The sequence below is a fragment of the Rattus rattus genome, chromosome 15 (assembly GCF_011064425.1).
Source record: "Rattus rattus isolate New Zealand chromosome 15, Rrattus_CSIRO_v1, whole genome shotgun sequence".
NCBI lineage: Eukaryota > Metazoa > Chordata > Mammalia > Rodentia > Muridae > Rattus > Rattus rattus.
The window spans coordinates 7,083,864-7,107,556 of NC_046168.1; the positions used below are offsets into that span (position 1 = coordinate 7,083,864).

At 50.6% G+C, this 23,693-nt stretch overlaps 1 protein-coding gene across 25 annotated transcripts in view; it reads right to left on the reverse strand.

Moving 5' to 3' along the window:
• Positions 1–23,693, reverse strand: part of LOC116884728 (protocadherin gamma-C4) — a 184,095-nt gene that overhangs the window by 3,500 nt on the left and 156,902 nt on the right. For 18 of the 25 annotated variants that reach the window (XM_032885928.1, XM_032885927.1, XM_032885934.1 and 15 more), the window contains exons 2-4: positions 16,614–16,672; positions 8,217–8,305; positions 1,554–3,510 (exon numbers count right to left, since the gene is read on the reverse strand). In XM_032885928.1, the coding sequence (XP_032741819.1) occupies positions 3,284–3,510; positions 8,217–8,305; positions 16,614–16,672 (375 nt within the window). In that variant the 3' untranslated portion in view covers positions 1,554–3,283. Of the gene's footprint in view, positions 1–1,553; positions 3,511–8,216; positions 8,306–16,613; positions 16,673–16,829; positions 16,869–17,058; positions 17,118–19,669; positions 22,241–23,693 lie in introns of those variants that run through there. The other 7 variants (XM_032885919.1, XM_032885941.1, XM_032885943.1 and 4 more) reach the window with 7 other exon arrangements.

Genomic DNA, 23,693 nt, shown 5'->3' on the forward strand with positions numbered 1-23,693 from the left:
TTCTTCCACATTGTGACCTTAGGCTGGGAGCCCTGTCTTCTTTTCTTTTCTTTTCCTCCCCCCACCCCCCATTTTCTTTCTTAAGCTCACCTCCAACTCCCCACTTTCCTGGCTCTTCCAGATGCTGCGATTTTCCGACCAATACCTATGTTCTCCATCCCCACCAAGTTAGAGGTGCTCAACCCAGGGACTGGAACCTTGAGTCTGCCCAGCCTGTGTCCCAGCTCAGACACCAGAGAGGACTTGGCCACTAAGCCATGCTTGTTGAAGCAAGTTGTAACCTCAACAAAGACACCCTAAAAGTGAACAGACCCATTGGGGTAAGGGCCCTTGGACAGCCCTATACTAGAAATAAAAACCTTTTAAATAGCCCTTGGGTCCGCCTAGCTGCCTCATGTGGCAGTGGCAGAGATGTGGGGGTGGCTACCTGCCTCAAAATCCTAGAGACTGCGTTTCCGTTCATCTTCTGATGCCCACATACCAATTTGGGGACCAGCCACAGCTGCTCTTTGCCCTACCGTCTGCTTCCATGCCCAGAATAGAACCCAGGCACTCAGTACCCCGCCCTTTCAACACCAGGCTCCGAGAAAACCCTCCTCTCCCCTCAGCAACCTCACACACCACCACCCTTCCTACGCAAAGTCAAAGTCGCCTGGAAGGTTTGGTTTCCATGGCAACAGACCAGGAGGCGGCAGAACTGGTAACCAGAATCCGCGGGAGGGAGCACGGAAACTGCTCTTCTGGCTCTTTTGATGGACTCACTAACCCTCCGGAAAGGGTCAACCTTCCCGACTCCTGGAGCTGCAGGGACGGGGAAGTCGGATTAGCCGAGCTGGGAGGGGGACGGAAAAAAAAGAGGGAAAGGGGCTGGGTCCCAAGGCTATCTCCTCGTGCCATCCTTTCAATTCGACTTTGCTGCTATAAAAAGAATGTGAAAGCACGTTCCACTTAGAGAAACTGAGGTCCAGGGTAGGGAACTCGGTATTCAAAAAATTGTCTCCCGGGCATTCATTCCTGCCTTTCCCCAGACCTCTAAGCTGCAAGGGAGGAGGTTAGGAAGCAAAGGAGAATCCGTCCTCCACTGGATCAGCCCCTCCCACAGCTGAAGGTAGGTAGCTAGTAGGGAAGGGGCGGGAACTAGGAAAACGTCCCCAGAGCCCTCCCGTCCCCACTCTCGCTCCTGCTCCCCGCCCCCCATGCAGGGTCTCCTTTTCTGCCTGGAGACAGCCCTGAGAATAAATCTGTGCACTCAGTTGCGCACGCATTCAAACTCCCCACCCCCACAATGGACTCTCCAGCGACACCACCACCGCATCCTGATCCACAAGCACCATTACAGCTCATCACATATTATTAGAGACGCCAGGGAATCGGAAACATGCATTCCATATTGGACAGTCAGATGCGCACTGCACAAGCACACGCCATTCAAAAATAGATCGAGACAAAAACCGAGACACAAACAACTATGACCCTTCGATTCTATTATTTAAGACAAACCCCTCGACTCCACCCACATGTTCTGTGTTCCATTTCTTAAACAGACGCGGTCAGACTTTCAGAAGAAACCATTTTTTATTTTTAATTTTCGAAGAAAAAAGCCATATAAATATTAGAGTATAAAACTTGCGAGAGATATCGGAAGGGGGATGGGCAGGAGCTACGTGACTATGCGAAGAGAAGCTTTTATAGAGAAGTCAGTACAGGGAGGGGTCGCCGCAGCGTGTGGACACAGCACAAAACACAGCACTGGCCGCGCAGGCAGATTGAGATTCAAAGGACAGACGGCTGCGCACAGCCCACCGCCCGCTGCCCACTCGCCATCACGTAAAAGCACACCACACTATACTATTGGCTATTCTACACCAGCGGGAGGGGGAAGGGGGCTTCTACACTACTGTAAGGGCTCGGGCAGAGGAAGTTCTATGCACAAGGAGGCACTGGGGGGCTTTAACCGGTCTGTGGCCACGAGGGGGCGGCCTGGGGGCCTGGGCAGTGGCCTTCTGAGAAGAAATGGCACCTGGTAAGGTGGAGGCCAGGGGCTTGAGGAATACAGGGGCCCAGGGGCCCAGGGGAAAAGCCCCATCATTGGCTGAGACTTTATAGCCACTTGGTCCCTTGTTCTAGCTACCGGACTAGACCCAGGGTCCAAGAATGACCTTGCTGGGCTCCCTTCCTGCTAGGACCACTGACCCTCCCACCAAGGGCACCTCTGGAGTACCCAGCACCCACAGAGGCCCCTCTTTCCTCTCTGGTCTTAAACTCACTTAGAAGTCTTCTTGGACTGAAATGTCAGCTTAAATCCATTGGTCCTGGTGGCTCAGCCCAAGCTGCCCAGGCTGAACCAGGATGGAGGGGTCTGGCCTGATGTTTGTCTATGGCTAGAATTTGAGGATTGAGCCAGTACCCTGGGTACGTACAGAGCCCCTTGCAAGACCCTATTAACAGGCTGTTTGGTCCACTGCCCCCACTCCCAGCAGTATACACTCAGCTTCCCTTTAGTTTACCACCCCCTACTGTCTCCAGACATGCAAAGGAGTCTCTTCTTTGAGGAGTAGGAAGTCACAGCATGCAGTGGGAACATCAAACAATGGAGAACAAAAGACTGGTAGTCCCCAGGCATTGAAAAGAGGCTTAGTAGCAAAATGCCTTCCCAAAAATCCAGCAAGCATCATCAGTACCAGGGGCACGGTGACTGTTCCCCAAAACTTAAGCATTGGTCTCAGGCTCTAGGAGGAAATGAGAAGACTGGTACCAAACCATGCTTTGGGGGACAGCTGAACTGAAGGAGAGGCCAAAGGATTGTTCAGAACCTGTTCAGAACTAGGAGCCCCCTTAGCTCACCTGTCACCCCAACAGCCCAACTACCTTGCTCAAAGAGAGGGTGTGGACTGAAAGGGTGGGGTGGGGAGAGGGAGGCTGGAGATGAATGAGCCTGACTGGGTTGGAAGATGGTGGAGTTCAGCTGTCACTAGGGGTGTGTGGCACGGTTTGTGTGTGTGTGTGTGTATCCACACTAACCCTGCTACCTATGTGGGTACAATCACTGATTGGATAGGGGTCCCAGCAGAACTCTCTTTGCATATTCAACCCCCTAGGGTACAAAGAGGGGGTGTTGGCTTGGGCACTTGTTTCTGTTTCCCAACGGGGAGCATGGCCTGGCTGTGGCTCCTACCAGAATCCTGGGGTGAGCCCTGAAATTCTGAGGCCTGGGTACAAGTAAGGACAAGCTGGACTGGCTGGGGAGGGAGGCTGCCCTGTGGCTCAAGGCCTGGCCTCCATATTACTTCTTCTCTTTCTTGCCCGACTTCTTCTTGTTGCCATTGCCGCCTGCCGGAGCCTTGCCATCTCGTTTGCCAGCTGCGTTGGTCAGTGTGGCATTGCTGCCAGGGATGTACACGTTCTGGCGGTAGTCAGGCACGTGCTGCAGGGTAAACTGGGGTCCGTATCGAGCGCTCAAACCCATAGTGCCAGCGCCCCCTCCCAGAGTGGAGCTCCCATCAGCGGCTTCTGCGGAGACAGAAGAAGAGCGGATGGTCAGATGGGGTCAGTGACTTCCCTACACTGCAGTTAGTGAGTGACTGGGCCCAACCACTGGGAATACAGTGGTCACCAAGGCTGTCTGTCTCTGTGCACAAAGGAGCTAGGGGGAGAAGGCAAGAGTGACCTAAGATCCTCAGCAAGTCTACCCAGCCTCCCAGTACCATCCATCTGCTTTCTAAATACCTTCACTTCCATAAAATAAAGGTAAGCCAGAAAGCATCCATCTCGGGTAAGAATTATAAAAGAGAAAATGCTTCTGAAGTGCCCAGACTAGTGCTTGCTGTGGGGCAGGCACTCAATTGTGCTAACTAGCATTTCTCTAAGGCTTCGACACCTGTCCCTGCCTTCCACACTAGACCATGATTCGTGCATTATCTTCCCCCAACCAATGCTTGGCACGGCGCATGCGCTCAGCTGCTCTGCCGCCATTAATTTGTATGCTGGAGTGCCCTTCCATTCATGTACACGTCTCTCTGTGTGGAACTGGGAATTGAACTCGTGCCATTGCACACACTTCCCCAGCTGAGCCACATATCCAGCCCAGCCCTTGGCTTGTTGGTTGGTTTGGTTTGGTTCTTCTTGGGTTTTCTTGTTGTTTGTTGGGGGGGGTGATTTGGTTCTTTTTGGTTTTTCGAGACAGGGTTGCTCTGTGTAGCCCTGGCTGTCATGGAACTTGCTCTGTAGACCAGGCTGGCTTCAAACTCAGAGATCCGCCTGCTTGTTCTGGGATTAAATGTGTCAGCCATTGCTGGAGGAACTCAGAGTGGCATACTTGCTTAAAAAGCAGGTTCCTTGGCTGCATGGGAATGAGACCCAGATGACCAGAGTCCACCTGAGCAGCTGAAGCACAGAAATAATCCATCATGGAGGGTTCTGTGAGGATTAAAGGAGACACCCTGTGCCCTGGCACTTGACACATGCTCAGTAAACGCCTAACCTGCTGCCCCCTCATAGCCACCCTTGTCCTCCAGTCCACTGTATTCCTTCTGAACGGAGCTGGTGGTGAGGAGGGAGGTAGGAGTTTGACTTCCAGATTCCCAGCCAGAGGCTCTGAAACCCTCTGACACAGAGGGAGTTGAAGGCCTTGCCCATCCTAGCCAAAAGCTGGAGCAGTTTTTCCCCTAGGCTGTGCCTCCACCCTCGACCTTGGAGCTAATAGAGAGGTGGACTAAAGCTGGAGAGGTTGAGTAATTCTGGGACATCAACCAGGGATTGAGAAATAGAGACAGGAAATATTTCCAGTTTGGGCATGAAGGGAAAGCAAGAGACGGGAAGAGCAGAGATGTGCGAGATGTGCCGAGATGTGCCAGGGTCTCTCCACCTTGGCAACCTGGAGTCTGGGTTCTCACAACCCTCTAGAATCAGTCCCCCAAAGTCCTGGAGCAGAAGGCCTTCTGGCAACAGGCCTGGTAGGAGGGAACAGCTGCCCACCCCTCCCACCCCTTTCATTTGTTGACATCTCCCTAATTAACTCCAGGAGGTACCAGTCCTCCATGGCCCACCCTTCCCCTCAAACTGACAGTTCCTCCAGCCTGGGTATGGAAGGGGGAAGGGCCCAGATCTAGTTTCAAAGAGACAGGATTCCAAAGTGATTTAGGGGATTGAGAAGAGTGTGTGTGTATGTGTGTGTGTGTGTGTGTGTGTGTGTGTGTGTGTGTGTGTGTGTGTGGTATAGAACTGCTTCTGCCCCCAAGCACTCAATTAGGAAAGAATGTGGAGGAACTGAGAAAGGAGACTGAGCAAAAAGACCGGAAGTGCTTCACTGAATGGCAAGAAGGCAGGCCCACCCACATCCTACATCCACCCAAGATCTCCAAGAATCATTCAAAATGGCCACTTGGTGGGAAAGAACTTGAGGAAATCAGGAGGGAGAGAAATTGAAGATGCAGAACGGACACTGGGGTGCTGCCCTGTCAGCTCCGCTGGTTCAGAGACTCCAGTGCCTTTTCCATTATATCCTAACCCCCAAGACTTGGCCTAGGCAAGGTCCAAGGGTTTCACCAGTCTCAGGGAAAAACATACTTAGAAATGCAAAGAGACATCATCTTTTCCACTGGAGGAAGGGTTGCTGGCCTCTCTCCAGCTCTAAACTCATCACCACCTTCCCCTGGTTCCCTTAATATTGCCAGTCCAAGTCAGACAAAGACCCCACAATAACAATAACCAGAGTTAGCCAAGGAAGTGAGCCCAAAACTGGCACAGCTGCAGACCGCAGCCTGCTTTTGGGTGCACCTCCCCCAAGTGTTTATTTAAGAGCTCTCACAAGGGTCCTCCCTTCTCTCCTCTCTAGGCTGGCTGGGCTGGGCTCCAGGAGCCTCTCAGGCTCGGGGGTTTGGAAGTAGGTGTGAAAGTGAGAGCTGGGCCTGACCCTGCCACCTCAGTCCTGGAGTCTGTTCTCCCCAGAGCCCAAGGCTAGGGCCTTGGGTCAGGTCCTGTGTGGGCTGGAGGGGCGGAGCCCTTACGGGAGCGTGCATGAGGCCATGGCACTACTCCAGAGAGACCTTCTGGGAAGGTTTTAGGCCATAAATACTGTTTCCATGTCTGTTTTTAGCATCTGGATTTGGGCTGAAAAGACTGCTTTCTGGCCTTAGGGCTCAAGGCCACAACAGCTAAAGAGACCTGTTTACTTCCCTCAAGAGCTGAACCTGGCACCTCCCCAGGCCCAGTGCATGCAGCTGGCCTCTCAGGGATCTCAGCCCTGTCCCCAAGAGCTGACAGCTCCTATCATGTCCCCATCCTCTGCCCTTTGGTCAGCTGTAGGCTAGGCTTCATTCAGTCTCACTGACATCAAGGGTAAGATTACTAAATCATATCAAATAAAAATACATGGATTTCAGCTACCTCTGAATTTGGGGTAGATAAGAATTTTTTTAATATAGTTTGCCTCGTGTAAACAATTTAAGAAGGATTTATACTAAAACTGTATATAGCCAAGCGGTAGTGACACACGCCTTTACTCCCAGCACTGAAGAGGTTGGTCTCCAGAGTGAGTTCTAGGACATCCAGGGCTATGTAGAGAAACCCTCTCTCAAAAACAAACAAAAAGCATGTACTCATCATTCAGTGAGATTGTATTTCACTGGGAGCCATAGGAAGAATAATGCTGGGGTGGGGGTGAGGGGTGGGGGAGCCATAGGAGGAATTTAGCTTCCAGGTCCAGTCAGCTAAGAGGGAACAGGCTAGATCTAAAGGTGACTGAGGACGGAAGAAATGGCCCTGGGAGTGAGGTTGACCTGGGAGGCAGGTAAGAAATGACCTGGGAAGCCCCAGGTAAGTGGTATTTCACAGGTGCTCCCCACAGAGCATGCTCAGAGGTTTGAGAGGCTTGGTTAAAACAAAGTCCTAAAGTTTGGTTAGCACACATCCTGCCCAGGTTAAAGGGATGCTTCTCCTGGCTGGGCTTTCTACCTACTGGTCCCCTAGCTACTCTCAAGAGTAAAGCTAAGCATTGCTGTGTGAGGCCCAGTAGGGCTTAAGTTTCTTTAAGTTTCCCACAGACTTGTCTCCTGGGCCAGAAGTTAGTCTTTCTACAGGTGTGAGATTCTTTTTCTTATAATTCAGTCTATTTTGGTTTAATTATTTGGATGAGAATACAAAGGGATGAGTTTCACTGGGGCTCCTTCATAGGTGTAGTAGAAGTTAGATTATAACTCTGGGTTGTGCTTGCCCACCGTGCACAAGGCCCTGGGGGGTACCACACAACTATGCTGTCAGCGTTCAGGAGGTGGGGGGTTCAGGAGGATCAGAAGTTCAAGGTCATCCTCACATGCACATGGAGTTGGAGGCCAGCCTTGCTTCATGAGCCCTGTCTCAAAAGAAAGAAAAATGCTTCTGTCTTTCTCTTTTATCCCTACAGGTCCATAAGGTTAATGATTAGTCAATTACAGCACCATTCCTGTAATCACGCTCTGCTAACACTATGCTGAGGACCTTATATCTGATGGTCAAACAGTGCTGGGCAGTGGTGGCACCACCTTTAATCCCAGCACTCAGGAGGCAGAGGCAGGCAGATCTCAGAGTTTAAGGCCAGCCTGGTCTACAGAGTGGGTTCCAGGACAGCCAAGGCTATGCCCCCAAGGATTTGAACCCAGGCTGGCCTGCTTCCAAAGCCTATGCTCTTGAGTGTTAGCGAGCTGTATCCACTTGCCCTGCAGAGCATCCTCTGTGACTCTTGCTGTGGTACAGCCACTGGCACAAGACTGGCACAGTCGATGCTGATGCCCCTGCTATGGCTGTGGTCCTTTCTAAGCCTCGTGGGACAAGTGCAGTCCTGGTGTGAGGCTGTGTTGTGTGATGTGCATGCGCTGGCCCTTTCCAGGGTCAGCCTTGTTTGTTTTGGTCTTGAGAGAGGGTCTTGCTTTGTAACCCAGACTGATCTCAAACTCCTGCCTTGGCAGACGGAATACGGAGGTTGTAGTCGTGTGCCTTCGTACCCAGCTCACAGTGAGATTTGCAACCACTACCACCCCACATCCTCGGTGGATCACCTGATCACTCTGCTCTGGCCTTTCAGCGCCTCTCCACCCCTTTGTTGTCCGTCAAGATGAAGCTATGTCACTGGCGATCACCCGGTCTTCCAGAGAAGCCACGCAGACTTATTCTTCATCCACAGCTATGATGGCAGCACCCCTCCCTCAGATTCCCACCCTATCACACCCATAGGTACCACTTACCACTGGCAGAGGCCAAGATCATGGCTTGCAGCATCTCTGTATCGAACTGGTTGTTGGGCCAGGTGCCGGTTTCATCCCCATTTTGGGATCTGTGGAGACAGTGACAAGGTCAGCTCCACTCATTCTCTCCCAGCCTCTTCTGGGGTTCTTCCCGGGGTTCCCAAAACCATCTTTATCTTTTACCTCTACCCCATGCCTAAGACCTGCTCCTGATGGAGTAGGTGGAGTTTATATAACCCTTCGACGCCAGACCCCAATCTGCTCATTCCCCAGGCCAGCCGGCTTTATGCTGTCTCAGATGCATTAAATGAATACCATCCCTCTGTCCTTCATGATAGGATGTGAGCTACTGTCACAGCCCGAGACATCAGAACATCTTCTCAGGACAGTGAAAGAAGACAATTTGAGAGAATGTCTCATAACTAGAGGAATGGCCAGAAATGAGAGAGAAATAGTCAGGTGACTCAGAAGCCCCAAGTAACGCCACAGCAGTTAACCCAGGCTCAGACTTGCTCAGTGTTTTCCTAAGTCCTCGGTATAAAGTCTATAGTCCCATCAAACGGTCCACCCTGCTTCACATCCTGCCCACTCCCAGTCTTTCATCAAACAGATTCCCAGTAACTTCTGTCTCGGGCCCTCTCCTGTTGATGCCCAGAATGCCAAAGCACAGCTTTTGTTGTAGCAACGTAAATAAATTGTGCCCAGGGGATTCTCAGATTTACTAGGGCTGGACTGGGCCCTCCATCGTTGCATCCGCTCCTTCCTTACACTGACCTCTGTGATGTGGGGACCAGGGTCTCGGCGGGAAGCCTGAGCACCTGAGCCTCAGTAGGTCACTTCGAAGCGCTATGACGCATTGAAAACATGAAGTGACTCGTGTTTTTAACTTATGAAGAGTTCTATGGAATTGTAACTATGCTCAATGTGGGCTTTTCCCATGGTGCCAATTTCCCTTTGTGTCTTCCTCCTTTCTCCTTGTTTCTGTCCATCTCTGTTTTTCTTTGCTTTTGTGACAATCTCACTCTGTAAGCCAAACTGGCCTCCAACTCATATAACCCATGTGGGCCTCAAATTCACAGTAATTCTCCTGCCTCAGCTTTGTGAATACTGAGGTTATAGGTATATAAAACCATACCTAGTCATCATGTGGCTTTTCAAGAATCAAATCGCCTAGTTTGCAGGGGTGAGGGAAGAAACCACACACATACACACACACACACACACACACACACACACACACACACACCACCCCACAAAGAACACACACACACCCACCCCACTACACACACACACACACACACACACACACACAACCACTCCACACACAGCCTGCCATACACTAGCACAGTCTGACACAGAGATGTTCCTCCAGTAAACAGTAGCTGGCTGGCTGGGCCTGGTGGTGCATGTCTATAATCCTAGCACTTGGGAGGCTGAGGCAGGAAGACATTGGAGAGTTTCAGATTAATCTGAGATTCGTAGAGATAAACTTGCCTCAAACAAACAAACAAACAAACAAACAAATAAATAAATAAAAGTTGCTAAGGAGAAGAAGAGCTCAAGGGAGAGAATTAGGTCCTCATGAAGTAAAAAGAATTTGGTTTCAGGGCAGACCCTGAAGAGTGGAAGTGAGCATGTGTGCGTGTGCACGTGTGCATTTGTGCACATGTGTAATCTAGCAGTCTGGAGGCTGAGGGAAGAAGAGTGTGACTTTCAGGCCAGCCTGCGTTATATAGAAAGTCTCAAAAACCAAGGACCAGCTTGATGGTAGACTGCTTGTCTAGCACGCAGGAGGCCTGGGGTTCCATGTCCGGCCTAGCAGAAGATAAATAGGTACTTTATTTGTAAGCTTTATAGGGATGGACACTGTAACAGACAGCTATAGTAGCAGTGCCATGGAGGCTGAGGTGGGGTAATCCGTTGAGCCCCACACTTAGAGGCCAGCCTGGGCCACACACAGAGAGCCTCTCTCAAATTTTTACCAAGTGAGCAAACAACAGTTCTGATAACAGGACAAATAGGTGTCAAATGCTGGGGACAGGACACACTGGCAGTGAGTGCCAGTGATGTGGTCCCTGGGAAACCCCAAATACCAACTATGTAATGTTCCTACCCTACCGAGACTGCTGAGTTATGTTGAAAGTTAGCCAAAAGAATCAACAAACCCAGACCGTGAGCATTTAAAAGACTACTGGCCTGGATGCTTTAAAAAATATCTATTTCATTTTTCTAAAAAAAATCAAAAAAATCAGGGAAACCGTTCTGATTAAAGCAGAGAGCAGAGACATGGCAACCAAATGCAATTCCTGCTCCTTGATCAAATTCTGAATTTAATTTTAAAATTAAGATTAAATTTAAAAGAACAGATTAAAAGGACATACTGAGGACATCTGAGATGGTCTGGTAGTGGACTGTGTATTACTATATTAATATTAAATTCCTCAAATGTGATCATTTGTGATTTTTATAGGAGTCCTAGAAGGTGTGCATTGTATCACATGTTCTGATACCTGTAGTGCTTTCCCATGGTTCTTGAAGGATAGAATCTATGTGTGTGTGTAAGTGAATAGTGAATCTAGGTTTGTTTGTTTAAATAAAACATTCAACATGCATATTTCAGCACACTAGTCTTTTCACTTTTCAATACATTTTAGACATTTTAAGATAAAACCCTGAAAGGTTAAAAGCGAGTCACCAAGCCAGGTGGTGGTGGCACTCTAATGCTACAGTCCCAGAGGCAGGCGGATCTCTAAGTTTGAAGCTACAGAAAAGTTCCAGGACAGTCAAAGCTACACAGAGAAACCCTGTCTGGAAAATATAAAACAAAACCAAGTCACCTAGGAGAGAAGGGCCATGGAAAACAGCTCTCAAGGCAGGGGAGAGGCCTGGCATCAGGAACTGGAGGTTTGGGATGTGTGTGGAGAATTGGTTGGGAAAGCAGAGTGAACACTAAACATTTTGGCCTCCTCCTCCCTCAGAATTCTGGAGCGCTCCTGAGATACTCGGAGGCAAGGTTGCCATGGTGAGATTCAACCATGTGACATTTACTCTTTGCCCTGTGTACAAGGATGGAGGGTGTGAGGGATCCCCCCACCCCTCAGAGGACAGAAATTCAGACGAGTGTCTTTATGAAAACCAAAGGAACCCAGTCTAGTGTGACTGAGCTCATGAAGGTGCAGGAGAGCACGGATGGAGACCACTCAGGTCAGGAGGGTGCCTGGGCAGTGGGCAGTGCTGCCAGGAAATAAAGGTAAATGCAAGGGTAGCCTGGAACCATGAGGGCTGGACAGTGCTAGAGGCCAAACAGGAGGGGTTCTAAGGACTGGAGCCACTGGGTCGAGAGGGATTAGGATCACCCCTCCTTTCCAGCAGAGGAAGGCAGGCCTTGGAGGCCTTCTCAAAGTCACACACAGCTGGTTGAGTGGTACGATTGCAACTCCATCTGACCTGACATGACCCTAAAGCCCATGATGATCTCACACAGAGGAACTTGGCTTCAACCAGGCATCCCTGGAGCCCAGCAGCAGATTCAAGGGGGCTCTTCCAAGATTTGAAGACAAAAGCAAGCATAAAGGTGCTTGCTGTCCAAGCACCCACATATTCCGGCTAACCCTGGGTGTGGAGGTCAGAGAAGAGCAGCAGCCTATGGTTGGGATTCTACAGAATAGTCTATGTTATGTTAAGTGAGAAAGCTGGAAAAGTCATACTGACAACAGCTGGTACTTAATCGTGTTAAAATGTGTATGCATGCGTATTTGGTTAGCAAAGCAAGAATCTATTGGCACCTAAAAATATACGTATCTATCCATATGAGATGCCATTATGCAACATTTAAATGACTTTTGAAGAGTTTTTACTGACATGGGGGAATTCATTTGACATGTTATAAAGGAGAAAAAAATAGGCTACAATAATACTGGAAAGATGGATGACCTCGATTTCTATTAAAAAAAAAAAAAGGTACTATTGTGAACAAGTTTGCCACACTTTTCAAAAAAGAAGCTTATGCATGCTGTTTGACTATAGAAATAAAAATGCTTAGAAAGATACATAATGAGTATGTTAATTACTCAATGAAAAAATTGCAACCAAAAGACAAAAATGGTGGAAAAGGAACATTTGTACTAAAAAGGATTAAGAGACTTAGGAGATATTGAACCAAATGCAAAATGCATATTTAAAAAAAGATGTATGTATGCATGCATATATATATGTATGTATTTCAGGTTTTCAGGGTTTCTATGTAGGCCTGGCTATCCTAGAACTCACTTACTCTGTAGGCCAGGCTGACTTCAAACCTACAGAGATCTACCTGCATCGGCCTCCAGAGTGCTGTGACTAAAGATATTCATTAGCATACCCAATAAAGGGGCAGGGCAGTCCCAGATGAAATTACATAATGCTTTGGATTTGCTTGGGAATGATCCAAGGGGTACAAGGGCAGGGATCACAATGGCATAAGACAGGAGAGTGAGCTGGGGCTTCAGCTTCCTGTCTGTTTTCATATATGTCCATCTTTTCTATATCAAAATCTATATCTAAGTCTAGATCTTTCTAGATCAAGGGAGACTTTCTCTTTTTTCTATCTCTCCTGTTTGAGAAACACAATGTGCTGGGAACCAAACTCTGGTCTCTAAAAGAGCAGTGAGCAGTCTAAGCCTGTGAACTCCAAGAATGCACTATTCTGGGGTGGGGGTAGGGGCTGCTATTTGTTTGCTGAACAACTGCCCAATCTGAAGGAGGGGGGAGAGAGAGGGAGGGGGCAGGAATAATGTCTCAGAGCAGGAATAGAAGGTCACCTAGGTTGGAGAAGAATAACCCAGGAACAAAGGATAAGGTGGTACCAGAGACTCTGTGAACAGCTGCAGAGCAGGATAGAGCCCAGGTTATGGCCTGAGAGAGAGAAATAGCTTGCTGGGCTTGAGGCTTGGAACAGTTGTTGGAATCAGAAGCCAGATGGATGGCCTAAGAAAAAACAGTGTGGGAGGGAGAAACTCACTACCAGCAAGGACTCTGGACTGTGGTTCTTTCCCCTTGGTTTGGGTACTGTGACCTATCCTTGCCTTGAACTCACCCTGGGTTACTGAAGACCCCAACACTGTCCCTGCTCTAACCCTGATGTGACTGGACAGAGAGGCTGGCAGACAGTGAGCCAGAGGGTGGGCAGAGTGGGGGGTAGTAACCAGTATTACCCCGAGAAAGAGAAATTGCCTTTCTTCATCTGCCTCTCTCCGGTGTGCTCATCAAAATGGCAGCCAAGAGAAAACTCCCTGTCCTTCTGTCTATTGTGAGAGGCCACAGAGCCTGCTCATAGGTTCTTCCTGCATCTGGAATACTGTTCCTTGTCTTCTGGTGGTTGACTTGTACTCCTCCAGATTTCACCTGCCTTCTGATCTCTTTCTGCTCTCTGACTAGGTCAACACTCGACACACTGCCAACTCCTTGAGATTGGAGACCACCTCTATCCATGATGTACGGGCCGTAGAAGGGCCTCACTGAAGGCTAAATAAACGAAAGGGGAAGCTGGCACCTCTGGATTACACCCTGATGTTTGCTTCATCTTGGCCACTGTGGGGCTGAGTCACCCACAGCTGTGGAGGGGAGATCTCCTGAACCTGAGATCTCCCCCAGAGCTCCAGTATGGATTCCAGGCCAGCCAAGCCTCTCAGTGATGAGAAGGGACAGGCAGCAAGGGAAGGAGGCTCCCAGGGTGCATATGAGAACAACTGCTGGGGCTTCCAAGACTAGCAACCACTGTTGCTCCAGGGCCAGGGTCTTGGCTGGCCATGGTAGAAGGAACACAGGTGCCCTGTATGTCTCAAAGCTGCTGCAGCTCCACTATCCCCTTCCAGGAAGCCCTCCTTAATCTCCTGTCCCCACTCCACTCTTCTGCAGAGAACTATGGTTTCTCACCAGAGTTTTTTTGGAGTTTTTTTCAGGGGGCTACTTGTTTGTATAATGTGATTTACTGTCCTGTTGTTGCTTCCTCTGCTGACCTGGAAACTTCAGGGTTTGGGGATGGTGGTGTCTGCTTACTGGTTCTTTTTTTTTTTTTCTTTTTTCTTTTTTTTTCTGAGCTGGGGACCAAACCCAGGGCCTTGCACTTGCTAGGCAAGCGCTCTACCACTGAGCTAAATCCCCAGCCCCTGCTTACTGGTTCTCACAGACGTGTTAGTGCAGTGCCTGGCTCACAGTAGATACTCTGTGAAAACTCACTGAATGAATGAATACAAGAACGACCTACAGAAGGCTGGCAAAGCCAGCAAGGAAAAAGGAAGCAGTTGGGGTCAAAGCAGGGGCAACAGCAGCCCCAGTCTCTTTGGCTGCCTTTTAGGGGCCCTCTAGGAAGTGCTTCACATTCCTGATGCTATGGGCCAGCCTGCGCATGCCTAAGACACATGTCCAGGAGCTGGAATCTGCCTGTACTCAAGGCTTCTGGGTTCTTGTAGCTAGGGTTTGGTTGGTGAGGAGAAAGCAGAGTGGGACTCCCAAAACTCACCATCTTAGCATCTGGGCAAACACAGAAAGGGAGCAAGCCCAGGCCTTACTCCCCTCCCTAGACTTCCCAGTTCCTAGCTTCTGCCTTGTAAGCTGGCCCAGATCCTATCCCACGCCCCTCAGACCAACTGAAGGTCTTTCTGCTGAAGTCCATCCTCCTTCCCAGCCCCACAGGGGTTCTTGTCTCAGCAGGAATTTATTCTTGATTGAAATGAACAGCTGGGCCAGTCAGGATGGGAGGGTGAGTGGTGGAGAGCAGCCATCAAAGGGTCTATGTGTGAGGGGCAGGAGGCGGAGGCACTGGGGTGCTGGCTTGTCTACAAGTGCCAGTAAATGAGACAGACGGGGATTGTGTGTGTGTGTGTGTGTGTGTGTGTGTGTGTGAGAGAGAGAGAGAGAGAGAGAGAGAGAGAGAGAGAGAGAGAGATTCTGAATGAAAAGCTGATAGACATGGAGAATGACACAAAAAGAGAAGCAGAAAGAGAGGGAGAGAGGAGGATAGAGCATGGAGAGAAGACCACAGTGACACAGGAAATGACTGGGCTGGGAGACGAACAAAGAGGACAAGTAAAGGGACAGAGACAGAGAAGGGGGTGGGGGCACAGCCTGGCATTAGGGAGAGGCAAATGTCTTCATGCCTTCTACTTTTATTGAACACCTTGGCAGGGCAGGCTTAGTACAGAAGTGCGTACAGATGGGGCAAAAAGACTCGGGTGTGAGGGGTGGAGAGAGGGGGAGGCAGAGACTGCAAACTAAGATGGGAACTTCGGGGAGAATGCAGAGATGAGAAGGGTTAGGGGACACACAAGCTGGAGAAAGAGGAGGTGCAGACGAAATCCAGCAGGTAGACAGGGCAGTGTGTGGAGTCAGACGACAGCTAGGGAGAAGCAGAGTGAGGGAGACCTCTCTAGCTTCTCCTTAAGGGAAACTTTCTATTTCTTGTGTTGGAGGAGAATGTATCATTTTATAAGCAATGCCATCTCCAGTTTGCGGTTTCCTTTTCCCAGAGCTGGTCTCTCTCTCTCTCTCTCTCTCTCTCTCTCTCTCTCTCTCTCTCTCTCTCTCTCTCTCTCCCTCCCTCCCTCCCCTCCCCCTCTCCCTCTCCTCTCTCTCTCTTCTCTCTCTTCCTCTCCCTCTCCTCTCTCTCTCTCTTCCCCTCCCTCTCTCTTCCTCCTCTCCCTCTCTCTCCCTCTCTCTCCCTCTCCTCTCTCTCTCTCCTCTCTCCTCCCTCTCTCTCCCTCCCTCTCTCTCCCCCTCTCCCTCTCCCTTCTCTCTTCCCCCCTCTCCCCCCCCTCCCCTCCTTCCCTCTCCCTCCCTCCCCCCCTCCCTCCCTCCCTCCCTCCCTCTTATTTTGTCTCTGTGTTTTTAACTTTCCCTGGGATCTCTCTGGGTTTCCCCATCTTTTAGCCTTCATCCCCAGATCCCTCCCTCTCTCTCTCTCTCTGTCTCTCCCTCTCCCTCTCCCCCTCCTCCATTTTCCTCCACGGTTCACACAAGGTTCTCACTGGAGACAGCCTGTTTTTCTCTGGCCCCATTTCCTCTACTCAAGTCACAGGTCAGGCTACAGCCCAGCTCGCCTGGAGGGGAATGTAAACAACCGACAGATACAAAAGTCCTCCTCACCCCACCCCCACCCCTGACTATCCTTGAAGTCCCTCAGAGCCTTCAGGAGATCAGAAAATGTGCGTGCGGCTGGGAGAAGGAAGAGGGTGCGTGGGTGAATCTCGCTTCCAAAATAGCTGGAGCAGGCAGCCCCCAGAACACAAAAGCCTCCTGAAATCATGAAACGGCTAAAGAAGCCATTTGTTGAAAATGCCGAGCCCTTCCCTCATCTTCTCCCACGTCATCACTGAGAAAATGCCGCAGAGAAGAGGGTGGGATGGGGAGTCAGTCACCTACCCGCTCGTGCCGGGTCTCTGGGCTTGAGAGAAACGCCAGTCAGTGTTGGGCGGGGCTTGCTGTGGAGGAAACAGAGAGATTGAGGCTTAGTACCCAACAGCAGCTAGGTGTTTCCAGAGCCCCTGGGAATGGGGGCAGGGAATGGTTAATGGCGGAAAACGGATAAGGTGGGGGAGGGTACACATGTCTCCAAAGGTGGGGGTAGGGAGAACCAACCCAGAGACTAACAAAATATTTCATTTGATCACAGTGAACGAGCGCAGATTTCTTTGCTGAAGAAATGGATCCCTTTTTCCTGTCCCAGACTCAGAACTTCTGAGCCAAAATTCAAGTACCCAAAATGGTTTTTTGGTTTGTTTGTTTGTTTTTTTTGGTGGAACTGGGAAAAGTGCCCCCCGCCCCCACCCACACACACCGAGTGGCAGAGAGGCTTTTAAAATCCCACCAGCCAAGCTAGAACCATTCAGCTCCTCAGCTGGGAACAAAGCATCAGCTGCAGCAAGATGGCTGCTGCTCTGGGTAACCCTTTTTGTGCCAAGTTGTGCACTCACACATTCAGAGGAACACCTCCTCCGGGCCCTCGATCTCAAAGACCTCTTCCCACAGCTAAATACATTATTAATTTAGGAGTCATGCCAGCCTGGGCCTTTATAGGGCATCCAAGCTCCGGGATGCCTCTCACCCCCAGAACTTCATGCCTCACAATGGCCTGTGACTAAGGAGATGGGAACAAGGCAGCTCTGTCCAAGGCAGAGAAAATGGCTGGGATGGAATCCAGTGGGACCACATTCTACAGGCTCCAACCAGAGCCAGCTCAACTGTAGCCCTCTCCCAAACAGCTCAATTCACAGGGCTGGGCCAGCCACCGCTTAATTTCTAACTTCTGCAGGTTCCTTCCAGGAGATGTGTCCCACCACACATTCTTCTACTGCCATGACTTCACCAGGTTCTGGGATGTGCTGGTAATTAATTCTCACACAGGTTCCCAGGAGGAGAGTGTGTGAACATCTTAGATTACTCTGGGGAGAAGGAAGACCCAGGACTTGCCAATGAGTCACACTGAGGTTCAGGAGTGACAGTGATGTGGGCGGAACCCAGAAACCAAGGATTCCTGGTGGGTCGGGTGCCATGATCACCATTCCAGGGCAGAGTGGAGACCCTCAGCCACTGTACCCATTGACAGTTGAACGTACATGAAGATGCAGGATGGTGATCTGACAGGAAGTGGGGCTGAAACTTTACACCCATATGAGAAGGGGAGAGGGGGAAGGGGACAAGCTTGTTCAGTGAGTGCTGCAGAGAAAGGAGAGCCCCCCCAAGACTTTTCTTCCATATTTGAGGTCTTATTGAGGAAAGCCTCTACCCCCCACCCTGTCTCATCCCAGCAGATGTTCATCTGCCAAGCTGTTCAAAGCACACACCGGGGTTAAACCCTCACCATTTATTCTAAACTTGGGCAAGTTGCTTGACCTCTGTGGAAGTAACCTCTAGCAGGCTGGTGACTATCCAGAAACAGTGGTGGGAGAAGCAAAGGATGTGTCCCCGCTCTTTGGTTTGGTTGGTTCGTTCTCTCTGCTTTGTTTTTGTTGTGGTGGTTTTATTTTTTATTTTTATTTTTTAATTTTATTATTTTTTTTAGACAGGGTCTGTGTAGGCTGTCCTGGAACTCACTAAGTAGACCAGGCTTGCCTTGAATTCAGAGATCCGCCTGCCTCTGCAGAGTGTTGCTGGCTTTTGAAGGAGATGTGTAGTAGGGCTCTTTCAATGAACTAACAGAAGTAGTTGTATATGTTCCAAAATATAAACCCCATACAGCAGAGGCAGGCTGGAGCATAAACTGACAGAATCACAGCTTCCAAGTTTGTACTTTTGTTTTTTTCCATTTCAGTTTCCTTGCCCATGAGGGCTACCTCTGGCATCTGGCAGAAGCTGTGGTTTTCCCATCTGTTGGAGGAGGGAAGATTTGCCAAGTCTTAGATACTCTATGCATTCTCCCCAAATCCTGACCCTAGATCTTTGAGCACATTCTTAACAGAGCTAAGAGCCTACTTTTGAATCCCCGCAGTAGGGGTTCTCCAGGCTCCTACTTTCAGGGGGAGGACAGGGTCGCTGTTTACACTGGGGCCAACCAAGACCCTTCCTTATAAGAGGGGTGCAGGCACTGAGAGTGAGCGACTGGGTCTAGAGCGCTAGGCCAGCCAGACCCGGAACTAGCAGATTCTGCTTGTCCCGGGCCTAGAAGGCCAGCGTCACTCCTGAATTTCTGGAAACCAACCCAGTTCAAGACCATGTAACCGGGTTGGGATTTAGCTCAGTGGTAGAGCGCTTGCCTAGGAAGCGCAAGGCCCTGGGTTGGTCCCCAGCTCAAAAAAAAAAGAATCAAAAAAAAAAAAAAAAAAAAAAAAAAAGACCATGTAACCCTGTCCATTGGGGAGTTATGGGCGGGTTGGGGAGAAACTCCTGGACCCTTGCTTAGACCTGGGTAGGCGTGGCCTAGGAACCTCACTGGGTCTCAGCCAACCCGGACAACTTTCTGGGGTGGCCCAGGGGGTACGTGGGGGAGGGACAGCGCGTGGGCGTGACCAGCACCTAAGATACCCATAGTAGACAAGCCCTAGACAAACATCTGTGGTTGGCTGGTGCTGGAGCAAGCAGAATTGAAGTTAACGACGGGTCGTCGTGAGAGTAGGGAGCAAGCCTCAATAGTGGAAGCTCGCACTGGAGCCAACGCCCAGGTTTGCAACGTGGGTCTGTGGCGGTCTCCACGCGGGACCCCCAGCATCTGCCAGGTCACTGTGAAATCACCCGCAGTGATGCGGGGCGCCACCCTTCCTATATACCACCACTCGCCCATAAACATCGCCCCCACCTCCATACTCAGAACCCCATCTTTGCGTCAACCACTCTGATTGTACACTTTCAAATATATCCAGTAGATGTGCCAGCTTGGTACAAAGAGAGAGAGAGAGAGAGTGCAAGAGCACAGCCCCTAAGGCAGACCAGGCAGCTTCTCCATCGCTCCCCCCAGGGGTCGCATGGAGGCTCCCAGCCCTCACCTGGCTCCGCTCCCGCAGCGTACTAGACCGGGAACGCAAGGTCTCGGGCTCCAGCGCCAAGGCTGAGGGCTGCTGAACGCTGAGGGGCCTGAGGAAAGTGAAGTCACTGCCATCGGAGGCCGGAGAAAAGCATGTCCTGTAGCAATGGCTCTGAGAATCTGTGGGCCGCAGGGTCACCTCCATGTACTTTAGTGTACCATCTGAGCTGACCTGAAGGTTGGGGCTGGACTGTTTATAGAACTCCCTGGAGGGCGAGTCCTGGCCCCTGCAGCACTGGCCCCCACCCCGGTCCCCATCTTCATGCCTCCGCAGACACTTAGCTGACATGAAAGTGAAGGTAACTAGGGATAAGAGACTGACAGCTGCCAGCGCCACAATAAGATAAAGGGTGAGGTCTGACCGCTCGGGAGGGTGTGAGAGGAAGTCGCTGGATTTGGGCATTTCCTCTGCATCCTCATCCTCCAGAACCAGCAATACTGTTGCTGTGGAGGATAGTGAAGGGTCACCATTGTCCCTCACCAGGACCACCACCTGTTGGGTATCAGAGTCGTCCTCCAATAAGGCCCGGGCTGTGCGCACCTCACCAGTGTGTGCAGATACGAGGAACAGTCCAGGGGCTGTGGACTGAGGTAATAGAGAGTAAGAGAGCCATGCATTGTGACCAGCATCAGCATCCACAGCTGTCACCTTGGTGACCAAAGAACCAGGAGGAGCAGATCGGGGGAGACGCTGAGGGGCTGAGAACTCCCTGCCAGGTCGTGGGTGCAGTACAGTTGGGGCGTTATCATTCTGATCAAGGACAAACACATGGAGAGATGTGTTAGCATACAGTCGGGGAGAGCCGGAATCTCGGACCCCCACCACAATCTGCAGCATCTGCAGTAATTCATAGTCAAAGGTCCGCTGGGCAAAGACTCGTCCATCTTCGGGGTTGACATACACGAAGGAGGAGGCTGGGGCTCCCTGAATTTGACTTCCCACAATAGAATAGGTGAGGCGGGCATTATCCCCCTCATCTGGATCAGAGGCAGCCACAGTACAGAGGAGAGAGCCTGGTGGCCGGTTTTCTGGGATATAAGCAGTGTAGAGCTGTTGGGTGAAATGGGGTGCGTTGTCATTAACATCTGAAATGTTCAGCCTGATGGTGAGATGTGTATGCAGGGGAGGTGATCCAGCATCACTGGCCAGCAGGTCGATGGTGTAATGGGACGTGACCTCTCGGTCCAAAGGCTGGCTGGTGAGCAGTGAGTAATGGTTCTCGGAAGGCTTGATCTGAAATGGCAGGTTTGGAGTTGTCTCCAGGATCACCTCACCATTTCTACCTGAGTCTCGGTCCCGCACATTAAACAACCCCACAACTGTGCCCACGGGTGTGCTCTCTAGGACAGGGTTGACCAAAGATGCCAGCAGCACCTCAGGGGGATTGTCGTTAGCATCCCCTACATCCACCTGGATTACACAGTGGCCCTCCATGGCTGGCTGTCCCTGGTCTCGAGCTCTTGCATGAATTTCATAGAAATTTGATTCCTCAAAATCTACCGGACCCAACACGTGGATTGCTCCAGTGCTAGGATCCAGGCCAAAGAGATTCTTCACTGCTTCAGATGTATGGTCTCCGAAAGAGTAGTCTAGTTGGCCATTGGTGCCCTCGTCTGGATCAGTGGCATTGAGACGGAGCAGCAGGGTCCCCGGGGGTGTGTTCTCTGGGAGTCCCACACGTAGAACTGAGGACTGGAAGGTTGGGGCATTATCATTGATGTCCAGCACAATGACAGAGATAAGGCTGGTCCCTGAGCGGGCTGGGGTTCCCCCATCCACAGCAGTGAGTACCAGCTGATGCCTTGCCTGGGCTTCTCGGTCTAGCTGCTGCTCTAGCACTAGCTCTGGGAAGAGCTTACCATCTTTTAGGGTCTTCACATTCAGAGAGAAGTGACTGCTGGGGCTTAGAGTATAAAAGCTCACAGTATTGGTACCCACGTCTGGGTCTTGGGCACTGTCCAGTGGGAACCTGGCTCCAGGTGCCGCTGATTCTGAGATGCGCATCTCTCGCTCAGGAGTGGCAAAGCTAGGAGAGTTGTCGTTGAGATCTAGGATCTCTACCTCTACCCGGGTGAGCTCCAGGGGGTGTTCGGTTACCACCTGTACAGGCAGCAGGCAGCTAGTGCTGGCTCCACACAGACTCTCTCGGTCAATTTTTAGATTCACTGCCAAAGCTCCACTCATCAAGCTCAGGGAAAAATAGCGCCCGTTCTCCTCAGAGCCCAGTCTCAGCCTGCGACTCAACAGATCTGCCACCTTTAAGCCCAGGTCTTGAGCAACGTTCCCCACCAAAGTCCCCGGCTCAGATTCCTCCACCACTGAATAACGAAGCTGCCCAGACACCCAGCCACAGCAGCACAAGGACAACATATACAGCACTTGCCATTTACCAGTGACCTGTGGTGATGCCATAGGCCCCATGACCCAGAAGTCCCTTCTTGGAGAGCAACTGTGCTGTCCTGTCTCCAAGGTAAAAACCCAGAGCTTGGAATGCAGAAGCTGAAGTCTCCTATGTCTCCTTCCAGCCTCTTTAAAAAAAACAAACTGCTCTGAGGTTTGCCTGCCTGCAGCCTTTCTTAGTCACCAACTGGCGGGGGTGGGCGGGGGAGGGGAGTTAAATGTAAGTGGTGCTAGGGAGCTGGAGGAGGAGAGGCAGGCAGGAAGAGCAGATCCCCCACCTCAGCTCTAAGTTTGATTGGCCAAAAAGTCTGTCTGCTCTCAACCAATTATGAAGTCTCCCCGGTCCTGGAAACCTTGGGAACAGTCGCTGGAAAATCTGTGTCACAGAAGCCTCCCCACTCATTCGGGCTGCAGGTGATTCAGCCCCCTTTGGCAGTGGAAGTTTGATGGCTCAGATGGTGCTCAACAGGGAGGATTAAAATGGTACAAAACTCCTTAGTGTTCTGTCCCAGCAACTTCCTGCGTGACTTTAGACGCTTTTTTGCTTGAACCAACAAAAATGCGTCCTTGTGGAGATGCAAAGCCCACACGGCATTTTCCTTCCCACACTCCCAAACCTCAGATCCTACCAAATACTACTAAAGCCTTGTCAAGACCTTCTAAAGTCTCGCCCAGCTCTCCAGCAAAGTCAGCTGACAGTTACAGGACTTAGCTTGCATAGCTTACAGGAAAGGGACCATTTCTAGGGCAGATCTTGGCTACTCTGGAGGGACCAGAGGCCACAATGACCTTTAGGTTTTATAGTTTCACTGAGTCCAAAACTCTCCCTAAAGATTCCCAGAATTCACGGGGGTGGGGTGGGGTAGGGGGGGTAGGGGTAGGGGCTGATAATGGGATGTAAATGTGAGTAGAATAAATAAAAGATTCCCAGAATGTCTGTCTCTGTGAATTCTCTGTCAATCAATTTTCTGACACTGAGTGACCATCTATGGCTTTCCCCCAAAAGGTAAGAGATGCTTGCTGCTCCCTGATAACTGCATCTAGTTCACCTCCCAGTGGTAACACCGGGAGTCCCAGGGGAAGGTCTCTGCCCCCTCTTTGATGTGCACCTCAACTCCATTGGCTCTTTCCTTCTCCAAATAAACAGTCCCCTTCACACTGGGCTAGAGAACGCCAGCCAACATGGGGCAAAGATTTGTAGTCTGCCACCAAACCAGTTGAGCCAACCCAGACACAGCCCCCCATTCAGAAAGAACAGGGGAGGCGGTCCTGGTTTTAGGTGATGTCCTGGCCCAACCCACACTTGTGTAAGATAGCTTTGATTGACTGATGCTCCTATATTCCATTGTCATGCTTCCACAGCTTGGTTCTTGATAACCAGTTACTTTTATTTCTTACTCTCAAATAAGGACATCACTCCCCCCCAACCCCTGCTGACTTCTAATCTACGGGCTTTACTCATCCCCAAGTTCTAATCACCAGTCAATTCAGAAACCACTTGTAGAGCACAGCATTTATGAGATGGTTACTACATACACAAATGGTGGCCTCCCTATGGGCTCTTACAGGGGGGTCAGTACCCTCT